Source organism: Mesoplodon mirus, assembly GCF_964341445.2.
Source record: "Mesoplodon mirus genome assembly, chromosome: 4".
Lineage (NCBI taxonomy): Eukaryota > Metazoa > Chordata > Mammalia > Artiodactyla > Ziphiidae > Mesoplodon > Mesoplodon mirus.
In genome coordinates this window covers 25,929,705-25,947,690 of record NC_138979.1, presented here as the reverse complement: position 1 = coordinate 25,947,690, position 17,986 = coordinate 25,929,705, and the positions used below count along the sequence as shown (strand labels likewise).

The following is a 17,986-nucleotide window of genomic DNA, read 5'->3' as shown; positions in this document are numbered from 1 at the left end:
TATTGAAATAAAAAAATTTTAGACTAGGAATAAATCTATGAAAAGACGTGTGACAATTTTATGGGGAAAACTGGAAAGCATTAATAAAGAACATAGGACACCTAATGAAATGGACAGATATACCATTTCATGCAAGGAAAGGCTCAACAGCATAAAAATGTACATTCTTCCCAAATTAATTCATAAAGGCAATGCTGTTCTGATAGAAATCTCATTAGAATGTAATAGATCCCAATTCATGCAGAGAAATAGAAGGCCCAGGACAGGGAAAGTAGTGTACCCATCAGGGAGCATTATGACTGAGCGTATAAGCTATTAAGACTCACTCCAAAGGTACAGAAATTACACAGCATAATATGGGTGCAAGTGTAGATAAATAGACCATTGGAATGAAATAGAGAACCCAGAAACCGACTTATGAGAACTTATTGTATCACAGGCGTTATGAAAGAATGGTGCTCTCAGCAAATGATGTTAGGGGTGGGGACAGTTGGCCAAATTACCTTAGTACCACATACATACAAAAATAAATTCTAGATGGGTTGAATATACAAATATGAAAAATGAAACTTTAAAATAGTTAAAAGAAAATACGGTAGAATGTTTTAAAATCTGTTAAATTTCTTTATACATATGCCCACACATGTATAGATTTTATATAAATACATAAGTATGATCCTGTACATGCTTTTTTTCCCTCAGTACAATCTTCTTTTTGCTTGGCAGTTTCCTCCCCCTTTCCTCTCTTCTCCCCATGTAAGTCCTTCCATTCCCCCAGTTCCACGCTAACCCATGTCAGCAACACTGTATGTATCCCTCTATATTTTGCTCATAGAATTATTTACAAATACGCAACCTCACAGATAAGATACACATAAGCAGGATTTTTGTTTAGTTTGCTTTTCAAAATTAGGATCATATTATTCATACTTTGCTGCATCTTCTGGATATAACCTTAGAATCAGTAGAGATTTCTTGAGTTCTGTCACCTCATTTTTAATTTTTTCCCAGTCCTGATTTATATTGTTCTTCCATGTCTTGTATCATTTTCTTAATGTCTTTTTAGCTAAATTTGAAATAGTATTTTATAGGTTTGCTCTGCTTCTTTGAGCATTTCCTTTTGAGGTGACTTCATTCCCTGTAGGGATGATATTCTGCCCCTTACTCTCTCTTTTTTCTTACAGTTATTTTGTGTAGAATTTGACTTGGGGAATTTTCTGTTCATTTTTTTCCTGAACTTTTACAAAGAGGCTTGGTGCAGATAGCTTTTCTAACTTCATAGAGTTCCCTCTTTTGTTGTTTTCATGGGGCTTGCTTCTGAGACTTCCAGGCTCCGTATATTTCCCCCACTTCTATCTGGACTTTATCTTTCCTTTTCTCAGTTGCCCCCATTCTGCTCTCAACAGTTTCTCCTCAGGGTGGGGCCAGGTCCTGGAAGGGAGCCCTGGCTTGTCAGTTTTGAGAGTTTACAAGAGCTAGGCTGTATCACAAGTAATCTGAAAAGCTATTTTGAGGCTTAAGAGAAGAAACGTTACTTAAGGATTCTTTTTCAGTATTGATTAAGGGCCAGAACTTAAAGCTATGTACACAGTTTTGTCACTACTGGCACCAGTAGGGCTGAATGAAGGTGATGAATGATAACAGGAAGGTACTCCCGGTACATGCATGTTCATTTTCCACCTGATAAATCCTGCTTCAGGCAACAAATCTTAATTACTTGGACCATGAGAAAAGGATATTTTTTTCCTAGTGAAATCAACCCCCCCATAGGATAAATAATATGTGTTCCTTTTTTAAGAGATTTATTATCTTTATATATAAAACATATTTTACTTTTTCTCTAACAAGTATAGACTTGACTTACATAAGAGTTCTGTTCTGAAAAACTTTAGATAAGTAAGTTTTTTAATAGGGTGGAATCACTTCACAGCAAGGGATGATTTAGTCATAGGGGACTTTTTAGAAAGTATATAGTATGTGCTAGCGATAATTTATGGGCATCCCTCATAAAAATAATTTTCTTATGAATACAGCCTAAGACTTCACTTTTTTTTTTTTTTGCGGTACGCGGGCCTCTCACCACTGTGGCCTCTCCCGTTGCGGAGCACAGGCTCCGGACGTGCAGGCCCAGCGGCCACGGCCCACAGGCCCAGCCACTCCGTGGCACGCGACCCTCCCGGACCAGGGCACAAACCCGCGTCCCCTGCATCGGCAGGTGGACCCTCAACCACTGTGCCACCAGGGAAGCCCAAGACTTCACTTTTTAAAACTGATTTTTCTAGTTGTATGTGGTCTTTGTTTAATGGAGTAACATGCATGCCTTCTATATAAGAATAAAATTTTTTCTTTTTTATAGAAAAGAAAACGAAGAGCAAAAGATGATGATGTCATAAGCCTTAGCAGCCTTGATCTGAAGGTAAGCCTTACTGCTCTGGCAAGGAAAAGCATTTAAGAGTGTGCAGATAGCATTTTATTTCTGTGCTGTAAAAATAATGAATGCTGGGATTTTTGCATTTTGCATTTTTTAAGTGCAAAACTGAATAGTATTGGCTGTTACAGATCCTCCTTTTTCTGTTCTACTTCTTTGTTAAGAACAAGTAGAAAACCTCCCTCAAAATAATAGTGAACACAGACTCACATGCCTAAGGAGACCAGGCCTGTTCTGTAGTCTATGCAGAGAAAGGAGTAGGTGGGGGACTGTGGTGAACAGAAGGGCACCATGCCTCTCCTCAAGAGAGGTAGCTGCTCCTGTGCTCTAGCCCCCAAATCTGGGGTTTTGTGTGAAATCTCCTAAATTTTAAATGTTGGATCAAATTTTTTCTAAAAAACCACGCAAGCCAAACAATTTGTCTACGAGCCAAATGTAGCCCAGGGGTTTCCAATGTGTGATCTATGATAAACTAAAACCCAGTGCAAACTTAAAAATAATTATTTTTAATAATTGTAATAATTATTTTTAATTATTTAATTATGTAAATAATTATATTTAATAATGTATTGTAAATCGATTATACTCAAATAAAATTTTTTTAAAGAATAAGAAAAATGTAATAATAATTTTTAAAAACTGCCCCCCCCAAAAAATAATCCTTTTCTGTAAAATTGTAGTTAAGTCCAAAACTCTGGTATCTTTGAAATTACTTATTTTATTTTTGTCAGTAGGCAAGTTTTACAGAACCATCTTGGTTTTAAGGAACCTTTTTAAAAAGATTGTTATGGAAAAGTTATACATTTTTAAAGTAAGATTTAAAAAAAAAATGTTTGACATCATGTTTAATGATGGCAGCTGCTGCTTTTTATTTTTATTTTCTTTTTTAAAGGGTTAGAAATTTTATTTTTTTTTAAGATTTAATTTTTTATTTATTTTTGGCTGTGTTGGGTTTTCGTTGCTGCACGCAGGCTTTCTCTAGTTGCGGTGAGCCGGGGGCTACTCTTCATTGTGTTGTGCAGGCTTCTCCTTGCGGTGGCTTCTCTTGTCGCGGAGCACAGGTTCTAGGCTCACGGGCTTCAATAGTCATGGGCACGCGGGCTCAGTAGTTGTGGCTCATGGGCTGTAGAGCGCAGGCTCAGTAGTTTTGGCGCACAGGCTTAGTTGCTCCATGGCATGTGGGATCTTCCCAGACCAGGGATCCAACCTGGGTCCCCTACATTGGCAGGCAGATTCTTATCCACTGCACCACCAGGGAAGTCCCTGCTTCTTTTTAAAGACAAGGTGTTTTCTAAAAATTAAAATTTTATAAGTCTGCCCATCAACATTTTAGCAAATCTGGCAATCCAGATTTTGTGGGTATGTGTACATGTCTTTACAGAAGAATTATGTGTTTTAAGTGTTAGGCTTTTTGCAAAACAGTTTTAGTTACATTTTTAAAATCTTGTTTTCAAAGAAAGAAAAAGGTGTGAATGGCAACCCTGAGTATTTTTAGGTATGCTTCAAATGAAATCATACGCAGAAATAAGAGTTTGCTACAGTAAAATCCATGGTCAGATCTACTTAAAGACAATCCTCCTTTTTTTCACCCCAGCTTCAGCAATAATTAATATACCATCAGATCAGTCTCAAATCATCTATCCACTCACCTACCCTCCCCTGGATTATTTTGAAGCAAATCCTAGACATTGTATCATTTCATCTGTATCATCAGATTCATTGTTCTCACTTTCCTTGATGGTCTTAAACATGTTTTGTTTTGTTTTTGTTCATTTTGTCTGTTTGAATTGTAATTCATATAAGGTCCATACAGTGAGATTGATTATATCTCTTTAGTACCTTTTAATAATAGGTTTCCTCTTTAGCTCTTTGTTTTCTTGCAAATTTTTGTTGTTGTTGAGGGAACCATGTCTTTTTTCCTGGGGAGCTTTCCACAGCCTGAAGAGTTGTGACTGCATCCCCATGGTATCATTCCTGTGTTCCTTTTTTCTCTGTATTTCTGATAAATTGGTAGTTAGATCTAGAGAGTGTTTGGGGCTATTATGTACTTCCCTCAGAAGGTATGTAATGTCTTTTTGTGATGTTCCCAACATTAATTATCATTGCCTAGATCCATTTATTCATTGGAGGTTGCAAAGTGGGTATATTGTGCCTTTGTCAGTCCTTTGTTTATTAACTGGAATACTTCTGTAAAGAGAAAATTCCCCTCATCAGCCTTAGTTACTCAAAGGTACTGATTTATAATAAAGGTAGGACAAGTGCTTGATTCCTTTTTTGTTTATCAGTTTTCAAGAATAATGAGTTTTATTCATTAAAATGCTCTAACAGTAACTAATGATTTTTCTTTTTAATATTATTATGAACTCATGGATATGAACACATTTTTTGTGTTTTGATCCATTTTAGTTATTACTCTTAACTATGCTCAAATTTTCCCATCTTTGGCCTCTGGGTGCTGCCTCAGGAGGGCTCCTATGTCCTTTTTCCCCAGCTTTATTAAGATATAATTGACATATAACATTGTATAAATTTAAGGTGTACAACGTTTTGATTCCCTATGTCCTTTTGACATGACCCTCACCTTATATCTAGAGGCTAAATGGCCTCCTTTTCTTCCTGGATGACAGGTTATTCCAAGCCAACTTGTACATTTCTTTTTTTCCTGCTCCATACCTGGAATCAGTCATTTCTAAATGCCCTGATTTTAGAGGCTAAAATCTGGGCATTTTGAACACTTGTTGCTAGCAGTTGATCATTGTTTTTAGGCCTTCTTAATGGACAGAGCTAAATATATATATATAATTTTTAAGATAAAATAAATTATGAGTTTATACTGATATTTTAAATTCAACTCTAAAGGATCTTTTACTTAATCTCATTAATCTTACTGTCTAGATCTCTTTCATCTGCACTGAAAATCTGGTTTCTGTGGGACACTGACATAATTACTCACTTGATTTACCCTTGGTTCAAAGACAAATCTACATTATTACAAATTACTACCACATTACTACAAATGATAAAATTACTGAAAAAATTTTGTTTCACATTTTTCGTTTTTATATATAAGTTATAGTGATGATATATAAATTTTGTGTTTTAAAATTATTGAACTAGTTCTTTTCTATGTGTAATTATGCCAACTCACTTTATTTGCAATTTTTAAGAATTACTGCTTTTTAAATTTAATTTTTCTTATAACCATGTAACAAAATTGTGTAGAATTTCAAAGTCAGTTCTACAAGATTCTTATTTCTATCCCTGGCTCTTCTACCCTACTTCTTTCTTCTATACAAAATGGTTTTTTTTCCTTTTATTAATTTCATGGTTTATACTTCCACTTTTTAAAATTATAAGTAATTGCATATGTTTGTATATCCCACTTTCTTGGGTAAACAATAGCATGTTATCTTTCCTTATGTGTTCTGTTTTATTCTCTCCTTTTTGTTTTACTTGTATGTTTTAGCTTTGTTAGATCTTTCAGTATTTAGGAAGATCCATCTATTTGTTCTATTGGTTATCTTTGTCTGATGCCTTCACTTCCCTCTTTTTGTCTATTGTAGATTTGTTCATTCCTGTGAGCATTGTTTTAATTAACTAGCACCTCTTCTCCCTCCTCTCCTCCCCTCTGACTGAAGTAATCTCTCTTTATTCTAAGTTAATATATTTAAAGTAATAAGTGTTTATTTTACTTTTCATGTACACTTATCATTCTCCATTTTTTAAAAAATAGTTTTGCTGTATCTCCAGGGTCAGCACATTGAGCCATTATAAACTATGCTGTGTACCCTGATAACCACCATTTAGACTTAGTTCTACAGGTAAATATATATTTAATGATCAGCACCAGTCCTTATATCTATACCTTTTTAGATTTTTGGTTTTCTGAAGCTCATTCTTTAGCACAAGGGTCAGCAAACTGTGGCCCACAAGCCATATCTGACCTGCCCATTTATTTACATATTGTTTATGGCTGCTTTTAAAAACACTACAGTGGCAGAAGTTGAGTAGTTGTGACAGAGACCATGTGACCTGCAAAGGCTAAAGTATTTACTGTTTTTTTTTTTTTACAGAAAAAGTTTGCTGACCCTGCTCTAGAGTTGAGTAAATTCAGAGGAAGTGTTCATGGGAGCAGTATTCCCTGAGTTATTGAATGTTCATATCAGTTTGTTTGCAGCCTTTATACTTGAAGGTTAGTTTGGATGAATATGAAATCTAAGGCTCATATTTTTTTTCCTTGAATATATTAAATATTTTACTCCATTGTTTTCTGGTATAAAGTGCCACTGTTGAAAAGTTATAATAAGTGTATAGTTTCAAGTCATCTTTTGTTTTAGGAGCATTTTTTTTTTGAATTATAGTTTTTGTTATTTTTTCTATTCTATTGTTTTTGCCTCTCCTCCCTGCCCTTTATACTTAGGTTGGGTCTTCTTTTTGTATCTTTTTATCACTTTCTTTCAAAACATTTTTTTGTCTTTTTTTATTTTTAAATTCATCTTCCTTTTTTACCTTATTTTTCTCTTAATGCATTAGTCATTGGTTTTTTTTATTCTGAAATAATTTTATTTTTAATTCTTTCCTTCTATCACCTCATTTCAAATCCTCCTTTCTCCACTTACCTAATTTCTGAACTTTATGTTCTTTCATAGCTTCTATAATTTTCATTTATTTTAGACTACAAAGACATTATTCTACTCCACATTTTGTTTTCTTATAGTAGTTTTAAATGGGTTTCATGATTCTTTTATGAAGTACATTAAGTTTTCCTTTCCTGTATTTTTAGGTGAGAGGAGTGGGCCATGGTAGCCTGTTTTCAGCTTCATGACTCTAGAGCCCCTCTTGTGTTGTTTTCACAAAGTGATTTTTAAAAGTATGGCCTCTTTGTCTTATGGTTTCCTTTGCTGTGCAAAAGCTTTTAAGTTTAATTAAGTCCCATTTGTTTGTTTTTCTTTTTATTTCCGTTACTCTAGGAGGTGGGTCAGAAAAGATGTTGCTGTGGTTTATGTCAAAGGGTGTTTTTCCTCTTAAGCGTTTTACAGTTTCTGGTCTTACATTTAAGTCTTTAATCCATTTGGAGTTTATTGTTGTGTATGGTGTTAGGTAGTGTTCTAATTTCATTCTTTTACATGTAGCTGCCCAGTTTTCCCAGCACCACTTATTGAAGAGGCTGTCTTTTCTCCATTGTATGTTCTTGCCTCCTTTGTCCTTAGAAAACTAAAAATAGAACTACCATATGACCAGCAATACCACTACTGGGCATATACCCTGAGAAAACCATAATTCAAAAAGAAGCATGTACCACAGTGTTCAGTGCAACACTATAATAGCCAGGACAAGGAAGCAACCTAAGTGTCCATTGACAGTTGAATGGATAAGGAAGATGTGGCACATATATACAGTGGAATATTACTCAGCCATAAAAAGAAATGAAATTGAGTTATTTGTAGTGAGTTGGATGGACCTAGAGTCTGTCATACAGAGTGAAGTAAGTCAGAAAGAGAAAACAAATACCATATGCTAATGCATATATATGGAATCTAAAAAAAAAATGGTACTGATGAACCTAGTTGCAAGGCAGGAATAAAGAGGTAGACAGAGAATGGACTTGAGGACATGGGGTGGGGGGACGAAGCTGGGACGAAGTGAGAGTAGCATGGACATATATACACTACCGAATGTAAAATAGTTGGCTGGTGGGAAGCAGCAGCATTAGCACAGGGAGATTGGCTCCGTGCTTTGCAATGACGTAGAGGGGTGGGATAGCGAGGATGGGAGGGAGGCTCAAGAGAGAGGGGATATGGGGACGTGTATACATATGGCTGATTTGCTTTGTTGTGCAACAGAAACTAACACAGTACTGTGAAGCAACTATACTCCCATAAAGATCTATTTTAAAAAAAACTATGGCCTCATGTTTTCTGAAATCTTTCGTTTCTGCTCCCTTTCTCTTTTATCTGGACTGTTTCTTGTCTTTGCTTCTGTTACCCTGTTCTGCTCAATTTGGATCCTATTCCTAGAAGTTTTTCTCAGTGCAGTGTTAGTTTCAAGAGTTTCTGTGGCCCAGACTGCTCCAACACCAATAAACCTTGTTACTTGGAAGTGCTCTTGCCCGTGGCGTGAGGCTTTGATCCTTGGAATCCTTCCCAGTTTAGGCCACTGTTCGCAGTGCACCACTGTGGGGGTTCCCCTATTCTCGGGGCCATCAGACAAGTCCAGTTGCCTTCCCTTTGCTTCTCTGTGCACAAATGCTGAAACCATGTGGGTCTCAAAGCTGTTCAGTTTGCCTCCATCTGACCAACAAAAGGTGTGGGGGAAGCACTCTCATTTTTGATGTATATTGGGTTTTCTGTTTTGCTATGGTAGTCACTCTATCTGACTTTTCTTTTTCTTTAAAGAGTGAAGACCTGTCAAAGATTAGTGAATTAATGTATTGATGAGTAAGCCAACAGAATGGTAAAGCTGGTCAAAGGACTATAGGAAACACTGAAGTATTCTAATCACTGAAAGAAGGAATGGTGGAGTACAATCGCTAAATTTGATACAAAATAGATTAATAGCCTCATCTACATGTCTGCCTACCAAATATATTTACATTGCTATCAGTCCCTACAGAGTTAACATCTACCCTTACAGAGTTGTAACAAAAAAAAACTTAATAGCAAATAGTGAATCAAGCAAAAGGTACACAGCCCTAGAAAATGAGATAATCTAATGAAAAAGCATTCGGGCATCCTTTTTGTCTGGTTTCAAGTTTTGGTATTTTCTGCCTCATTCTTTCCTTAATTTTATTGCCTTTCTAATTCTGATTTATGTTCCTTCATAGTTAGTTTTGGAATATTATAGTTTTTGTGAGTATGTTTTTCTACCATGCCTTTATTTATTTATTTTTAAAAATTTTTTTTTGGCTGCGTTGGGTCTTCATTGCTGTGCGCGGGCTTTCTCTAGTTGCAGTGAGCAGGGGCCACTCCTCGTTGCAACGCGTAGGCTTCTCACTACGGTGGCTTCTCTTGTTGCGGAGCACAGGGTCTAGGTGCGCAGGCTTCAGTAGTTGTGGCACGTGGGCTTCAGTAGTTGTGGCTCACGGGCTCTAGAGCACAGGCTCAGTAGTTGTGGCACACTGGCTTAGTTGCTCTGCAGCATGTGGGATCTTCCTGGCCCAGGGCTCGAACCTGTGTCCCCTGCATTGGTAGTTGGATTCTTAACCACTGCGCCACCAGGGAAGCCCCAATGCCTTTATTTTTTGTAGGGATGTTTTTTCCCCTATATCTTTTTTTAATATAAAAACTTTGTATTGGATTTGACTATGATTCTTTTTCTTGGTCATTGTTATGTGAAAATAGTTTTAGAAAGAAGGAATGAGTCAGGAGAGCTTCATGACTCTAAAAATTCCTCTTCTGTTAGGGCTCTGCACTTTCACTGCCCAGGGCCCAGGTTCAATCCCTGGTTGGGGAACTGAGATCCCACAAGCTGCACAGTCTGGCCAAAAAAAAGAAAGAAATGATAAATATATAGATATACTTTCTGAGTTCTCCAGGATCTGTTTTTCTCCTCAACTTTTATCTGAACTTTTTCTTTCCTGTATCTGTCAGCTCTTCTCTACTGTGTTTGTATTTGAAACCTCTTCCCAGAACTTGCTCCATGGTGTAGGGCTTTGTCCTGGAATGAGCTTTGGAAGTCCATTACGCTCAGGTGTTCTAGTCACAAGCTCCTTACTGTCACCCTTGAGTATATAAAACCCTTTCCAGTTTCAGTTGCTATTCTCAGAATGGCTTGCCTCACTCTGCAGTGAGGAGCTGTTAATAGTTTTGGGGATTCTTCTCTACTCAGATCTGACAGATGCTTTGTTATTTTTCTCTGCTTTCTCATCCAATACCATATAGGTCTTAGAGTTGTTGTTAGTTTATCCATGTTAACATGTATTTTTGGATTCATGGAGATGTGTATCTTGTTACAGAGTGCTGTGCATATTGACTTTGGGTTTTGGTTTTGCTGTGCTTGTTCTACATGTCTTTATGGAAGGATTTGGAAAAGTTGTAAAACTATGCCACTGCCACCGCCTTATTCCCAGAATTCTGCCTCATGTTATTTTGTTCCCAGTGTGGTGAAAGGCAAATTCAGCATTCTTCTAAACCTAATGTAATTTTAGCAGATTTTATTGACATTGAATTTACTGGAATTATTTGAGTTACTATAATTTTTAGGGTAGATATTATATTATGAACTAATACTCATCAACTAGGCAAAGATAGGCTTCTATTGTCCTTCAAAGTTTAGTACATTTTAGGGCAGTCCTTGTACCTTTGCACGTACTATTGTTAACTTCCTTAAATTGAGTAATTATATTCAAGAAAGAAATCCTGGGCTTCCCCGGTGGCGCAGTGGTTGGGAGTCCGCCTGCCGATGCAGGGGACGCGGGTTCGTGCCCCGGTCCGGGAAGATCCCACATGCCGCGGAGTGACTGGGCCCGTGAGCCGTGGCCGCTGAGGCTGCGCGTCCGGAGCCTGTGCTCCGCAGCGGGAGAGGCCACAGCAGTGAGAGGCCCGCATACCGCAAAAAAAAAAAAAAAAAGAAAGAAAGAAATCCTTATAAAATTTTGGTTACATTAAACACATGCCCATCTGCAAAGAGAATGATGCAGTGATATGCAGCCTCTGTTTCTTCCAAAGCTAAGGATTCATGTACGACTACAATAAGGAAAGAATGAATTTGAAATAATTATTTACTGAGTATCATCTTTGTATACTCAAAATTTCACTGGGGTCGGTCTAAATTCTTTCTTTTATTCCTTTTTTAAATTTAATTTTATTTATTTTATTTTATTTTTATAAATTTATTTTTATTTATTTATTTTTGGCTGCACTGGGTCTTTGTTGCTGTGCATGGGCTTTCTCTAGTTGCGGTGAGCAGGGGCAACTCTTCGTTGCAGTATGCGGGCTTCTTATTGCAGTGTCTCCTCTTGTTGCGGAGCACAGGCTTTAGTTAGGCACGTGGGCTTCAGTAGTTGCAGCATGCAGGCTCAGTAGTTGTGGCTCACAGGCTCTAGAGTGCAGGATCAGTAGTTGTGGCGCATGGGCTTAGTTGCTCCGCAGCCTGTGGGATCTTCCCAGACCAGGGCTCGAACCCATGTCCCCTGCATTGGCAGGCGGATTCTTAACCACTGCACCACCAGGGAAGCCCTCTTTTTTTTTTTTTTTTTTTAAATTCCACAAACATTCATGGAGCACCCACAATGTTCCAAGCACCATACTGGACCTTAGAGATAAGATTATATACAAACAGGAAACAAGAACCTCTGACAAAATCATACCTGCATAGATTACAATAGACTGTGCAGAAGTACCAGTTGGTATTAGAAGGAGGAATGAGAGTAATAGAAGATATTTTAGAGGTCTTGGTTTGGAGTTGGGTTTTTATGAAAGCAAACGTAAACTTGGGAAGACCAGCCCAGATAGAGAAGGGGCATCTACAAGTACCAAGAATTAAATAATGATGAACAAATGATGTGGAAAGAGTCAAAGAAATATAGGAGAACTAAGAAATGAAGTACAGAAGGTTAATTGGCCACTTAGTTGAAGGCTATAAATGATAGGCTGAAGAATTTATTGATCTCCCATGAAAATCAACAGAAACAACGTTCTGGATTCTTGAAATGATTTTCTGAAGTATAGTCTTTCCATCTGTATAGAAAGTATAGGTTAGTAATGGTCTGGTATAGGTTAGTAATGGTCTGGTATAGTCTAGAGGCCTTGAATTGGAGTAATGGCTGTGGAAATGAAAACAGCATTCCTAAGCTTCCATCTTTATCAATCTTTTCTTCTTAGTTAATCCTTCTCAGAGAACTCATTCACTCAGTAGATGCTGCTGTCTAAAACTGATGACTCCTAGTCTGAATCCTTAAGCCAGATCACAGTCCTGATGTTCAGAACTTTTTATCCAGTTGCTTCTAGGGGTTTGTAACTGGCCTCCCTGCCTGTAGCCTCTTTATGGTGCCATATTGATCTTTCTCCACAACTTGGTCTTTTTAGTACCTTGCTTGAGTTCTTTCAGAAGCTGTTTATTGCTTTAAAGGTAAAAATCAAATCTTTCACTTAACATATAAACCCCTTTATGATGAGCTTCCCTACTCCAGAATTTTTCGTATCATACTTCCTATTCCCTTTCCTTTGCACATCCTCATTCCCTTTCTTTACCTGGCTTATGCCTCTTTATCTGCTATTCAGGCATTATCTCCAGGAGCCCTTCCCAGAGTCTTACCCCTCTTTGTGTATTTCATGCCCCCACCCGCCTAGGGTGGCTACTTCTCCTATATGCCCCTTGGTAGGGATAAGTGAATGGGGAAGGAGCAAGTTAGGATTCCATGAGGAGGAAAGAAGTTAGCAATGAAGTTCACAGTAGCATTAAGCTGTATTTATACCTTGAAAATAATGACCGGCTAAAACAGAGGTGCCCAACCCTGGCGGCAGGTCAGAGTCACCTGGGAGCTTTTAGGGGAAGAAATGTGCTGCTGGGCCTTATCCCAGACTATGTGAAAGTGGGGTGATGGGGTAAGGAATGAGGGTGGGTGACACTGGGACCTAGGAACATCTGGGGAGGAGGGAATTTGTTGGGTTTTTTGTTTGTTTGTTTTTAAGATGTCCAGGTGATTCTTACTTATACTGAGTTAGAGTATGGCATTCTTAAACTTATCCTCCCCCCAAAAATAGATACTCTGTCAACTCCCCAACCCCTGTTTTTTGCGTGGGCTTTCATCTAAGTACAATAGTTAGTATGTAATAAGCTAAATGTAATCAGTTCGTATGATCATTTAATGCCTGTTGCTGAAAATCATTCACTTTATTGACCTCTGTATTTCATAGCCATCTGTTTGATGAGTGAAAGATAAGTAATATTGGTCAAATAAATGAAATAAGACCTTGGATTTGGGTAAGGATGCAACAGCATTGTGTTATGTATTTTGACTTAGGATATCTTATATGAAGAATTTAATATTAATGTTAATTGAATTATCATGTGATGCATCATTGGCTATGAAGCTGTGATTGCTTATCAAATTTGTCTCTAAGTAAAATTTCAGCACTATCTTTTATCAGGTTGTTTTACTACTGCAGTATGTATAAGTTTATTCATTTTAAAAAGAACACAGTATTTGTTTTCCAAAGGTGTTTCTCAGCTCTGTTTCTTAGCAGCCATAACCTTGCCTTTTTCTTCTGATAGGAAGAGTCAAAAGAGACTGTTTACTTTATTAATGTGAAATAATACTGGGATGAGTAATACTGAGCCATATTTTTATGACTGAAGTTCTTTAACTCTGATAGTCAATGATCAAAAAACAAACCAAAACACTTCAGAAGAAATCTTTTGAAATATATGAATGGTTCGTTTTTTTTCCTCAACGTTCAGACTTGGGGATCTCATTTTCTTAAAAGTTAAATAGCCTATTGAAGTGTTATATTTTGAGTATTGCTGTACTCTGCAATTTTAGATTAAACATAATACTAAATTATGTATTTTATTCCTTAATAACTATGACAGGTAATTGGTTATTTTCATGGGGCACAGATTTGAAAAGTTTGAAGCTAGCTGGCACACAAAAGCTGGTGACTTAACTTATGAATAAGGCTACCTTACCGCCCTTCACTTTGCATTTTGATATAACTTGTGATCTCTACTGGTTGCCCTGTAAAATAATAAAACATTGTTTCTCTGTGACAAAAGTCCAGAAAATAAAGCCAACTGCTGGCACAGGTGATAAAAGTTAAGAGAAACCAAAGGTATATCAAAATGTTTCCTCTTAACCTAAAATATAAAAATTAAATATAAAACAATTTTTCCTGATAATGCTCTAAAAAGCCATTAATCCAGAGCTGTTTATCCTTAAACTTAATCATTCCTAGATAGCTATGAATCATCCCTAGACTGCTATGTGCATCTAAATACTTTTGTGTGCTTTTTAATTGTAAAAGTAACACACAAATGCATTGTCCTTGTACAAAAGTAAAACAACTTTTTCAAAGTCCCCTCTTAGCACCTCCATCTTCTGAAGTAACCAGTTATTATGTTATGTGTTCCAGGTTCTTTTCTGTTTATTTACCTACTTTCACACAGTGTGTATAATGGTGACATATATATGATTATCCTGTGCTTATGCTATAGCTTGCTTTTGCTATTTATATCTTATCAATACATATAGGGCTACCTCGTGCTTTTTTTTTTAAATAGTATTCCATAGTTTTAAAGTACCGTAGTCTACTTAACCAGTCCTTTAAGAATGGCCCTTTAGTATATTTTTCTTTTTTTTTTTCCACATTAAAAATAATGCTTAATGTACCTCTTCCTGTGCACAAAGGAGGGACCATGCTTATGTCTCTAATACAGTTACCCAGAAGTGGAATTGCTGGGTTGCAAATTTCAGTTTGATAATACTGTTCATTTGCCTTCCAGAAAAATTTGATAGATTTTCACTTCTCCATCAGTCTATGATAATAAACATATCCCTATGCTCTTGTTAGCCATGGATTTTATTAATATTTAAAATCTTTTTCCAATTGTTGTGATAGACAACCAGACAGAAAATTAATAAGGAAATAGAGAACTTGAACACCACCATAAACCAATTGGACCTAACAGACAAATACAGAACATCTTCCCTCAAAACAGCGGAATATATATTTTTCTCAGGTGCACATAGAGCATTCTCCAGGATAGACCATATTTTAGGCCACAAAACAAGTCTTAATAAATTTGAAAAGATAGAAATTATATAAAGTACTATTCCAATCACAGTGGAATGAAACTAGAAATCAGTAACAGAAGGAAAACTGGAAAAATCAAAAGTAAGTAAAAATTAAACAACATACTAGTAAACAGCTGATGGGTCAGAGATGAAATCACAAGGGAAATTAGAAAAGACCTTGAGACAAATGAAAATGAAAGCAAAATATACCAAAACTAATGGGATGTAGCAAAAGCAGTGCTAAGAGAGAAATATATAGCTATGAATGCTCACATTAAAAAAAAAGAAAGATCTCAGATCAACAACCTAACCTCACACTTAAAGAACCAGAAAAAAACAAACAAGCTAAACTCAAAGCTAGCAGCAGGAAGGAAACAATAAAGATTAGAGTAGACTTAAATAAAATAGGGAATAGAACAGTCGAGAGAAATTGAGAAAAATCGAAACTAAAATGTGTTTCTTTAAAAAGATCAGAATTGACAAACCTTTAGGTAAACTGACTAAGGAAAAAAAAGAAGACTCAAATTACTAAAATCTAGAAATGAAAGTGGAGCTATTACTACCAATTTACAGGACTAAAAAGGATTACAAGAGTACTGTGAACAATTGTACACTAATAGAATGGATAACCTAGATGAAGTGGACAAATTTCTAGAAACACACAACCTACCAACCTACCTAATCTAAAGATTAATATTTAATTCAGCATTGTGAAATTTTCTTGTTTTTTAGTTTATTTTCATCCTTTTATTCTCTGGTCTCTGCTTCTAAAACTCCTATTCAGAAAATTTTTGAATATCTGGAACATCTTGAATTACTTTATATGTTTATTACTCTCTTTTATTCTTCCATTTTTTCTTTTCTTTTTTTAATTCTTCTATCTCTTAGTCTTTTGTGCTATTTTCTGGGAGAATTCCTTAATTTGCTAATTTCTCATTAGTGTCTGTTCTGCTATTTAGCCTAACTATTGACATTTTTATTTTGACAATTTCTTTTTAATTTCCACAATCTCTAGTTCTTTGTTTTGTTTTCTCATAATAGTCTTTTTTTAATTAATATATTTTCTCTATTAGTTTTCTGGGGATATTAATTATATTTCTTTTAACATCTTCTATTTGCTCTACTAACTAATATAAAATAAGCCATAAATCAAATGAAATTATGCTACAGCCAGTGAAGCTTGTTTAGAAGTTATGAACTCTAACTTTTGGACTTACCAGTTGTGTGTCACTAGTTGTTTGACTATAACTTATATAGCCATTCTAAGCCTCTGTTATCTGTACTTAAAGATAAAATTTTAATCTCAAACTTGATTCGTAGCTCTTCTCCACTCCCCAGCATATTCGGTCTTCATTCATTCATTCACTCATTCATTTCTATCAATATATTTTGGAGCTCCTACTATGTGCCAGACACAGAGAGCAAAACAGTCTTTGCCCTCATGAAGCTTACTTACATCCTACTGGGGGCATAGATTATAGCTGTCTGTGACTCTAGAAATTTGTGGGGGAGACATGTATTCTACTGTTTGAATACCTCTCCTCACCTCCTTAAGACCCAGTCCCCTCCAGGATGTTAGGCAGGGAGAAAGGACTGGAAATAAGATAGTCTCTTTACCTTACTGGATGAGATTACAATCCCTTTCATTGCTGGCTGTAACTTCTGTTCTATATTTCCCTCTGTGGGATCAATGAGAATGAGTGATGGCTAATGAGGAATCCATTCTGTGAAACTCCCCTAGGTATTGGTAGTCTCTTGCAAGATTTAGCCACATCTTTTTGATGACCTTAGCAAGCAACATACCAACAGCCCTTCCAGTGCATGCTACCATCCCAGGGTAGCGTCTGCCTACCCTGATGCAACCATGCCAGTAAGACCATCTCCCCAGTCTCTTCTCTGTTCCTCATACTGGTAGAACCAGAAACTCATGTGGAGTCAGTGCCATATTGGCCCTCTCTGCTCTTGAGAGTCCCTAAAGGAAGGAGGGCTTGAGGAGAAGAGAGAATAATCTCTTTCCATGAAAAGTGCAGGCCCCCAAAGACCAACAAACAGCTTTACTTCTCAGGCCTTTTCTTATTTTGCTGGGATAGTCCCAGGGAGAGACCTGCTGATATGCACGAGATAAATCATCCTGTTTACCTAGTGCCTCCAGGATACTAGCACCTCTATACTCTTGATAAGCATTAACATGAGACAGGGATTCTCCCACTTTGTGCACACTCCAAAGGTCCATCTGCATGCCTCTTCTCCAAAATAATTTGTCTCAATCTTTCTGATTTTGCTCCTTCCAAGTCCCTGACCAATCAGCCAGACCATTCACCACTTCTCAGGGGCCTGTATGGATCAGTACTTCATGCCCTTTCTCCCTCTGTATAAAGTGCACAGCCACGTGTGCTGCTTACAGCTCTACCCACTGGAGGTATTTCCCTTTACCATGCCCCTTCAGGACTATCCCTAAATGGGTCCATAATGGTGCTCAAAACAACAGATGAAGCTAATCCACCTGTGAACTAGGGCCAAGTTTTTCTCCTCTGTTAGTTGATTATTGAGAACCCCACCCCACCCCCACCAACAGATGAGGAGTTGAAGGGGAAATTTCAGTGTAATGTACCGGGTAACATGGCAATCTGTTCAGTAATTTACTTATGCCCTTTGGACTGGCTCAGGCCTGATTCCAAATAGGCCATTTCCATGGTACCTGGCCAATCCTGTGACTCGGTTGGTATACTTGGCCCTGTTCATTTGGGGCAGCTCTAATTGCATTAGTCACATGATGTAACACGGGCAGGTCCTCAGTCTTTACTAAGGCTGCTAGCACACCAGGA

At 37.0% G+C, this 17,986-nt stretch overlaps 1 protein-coding gene across 1 annotated transcript in view; it reads left to right on the top strand.

The window, feature by feature from the left end:
* Positions 1 to 17,986, top strand: part of NET1 (neuroepithelial cell transforming 1) — a 54,822-nt gene that overhangs the window by 17,913 nt on the left and 18,923 nt on the right. Inside the window, exon 3 of the mRNA XM_082617072.1 lies at positions 2,357 to 2,416. Coding sequence (XP_082473198.1) covers positions 2,357 to 2,416 — 60 coding nt within the window. The remainder of the gene's footprint in view (positions 1 to 2,356; positions 2,417 to 17,986) is intronic.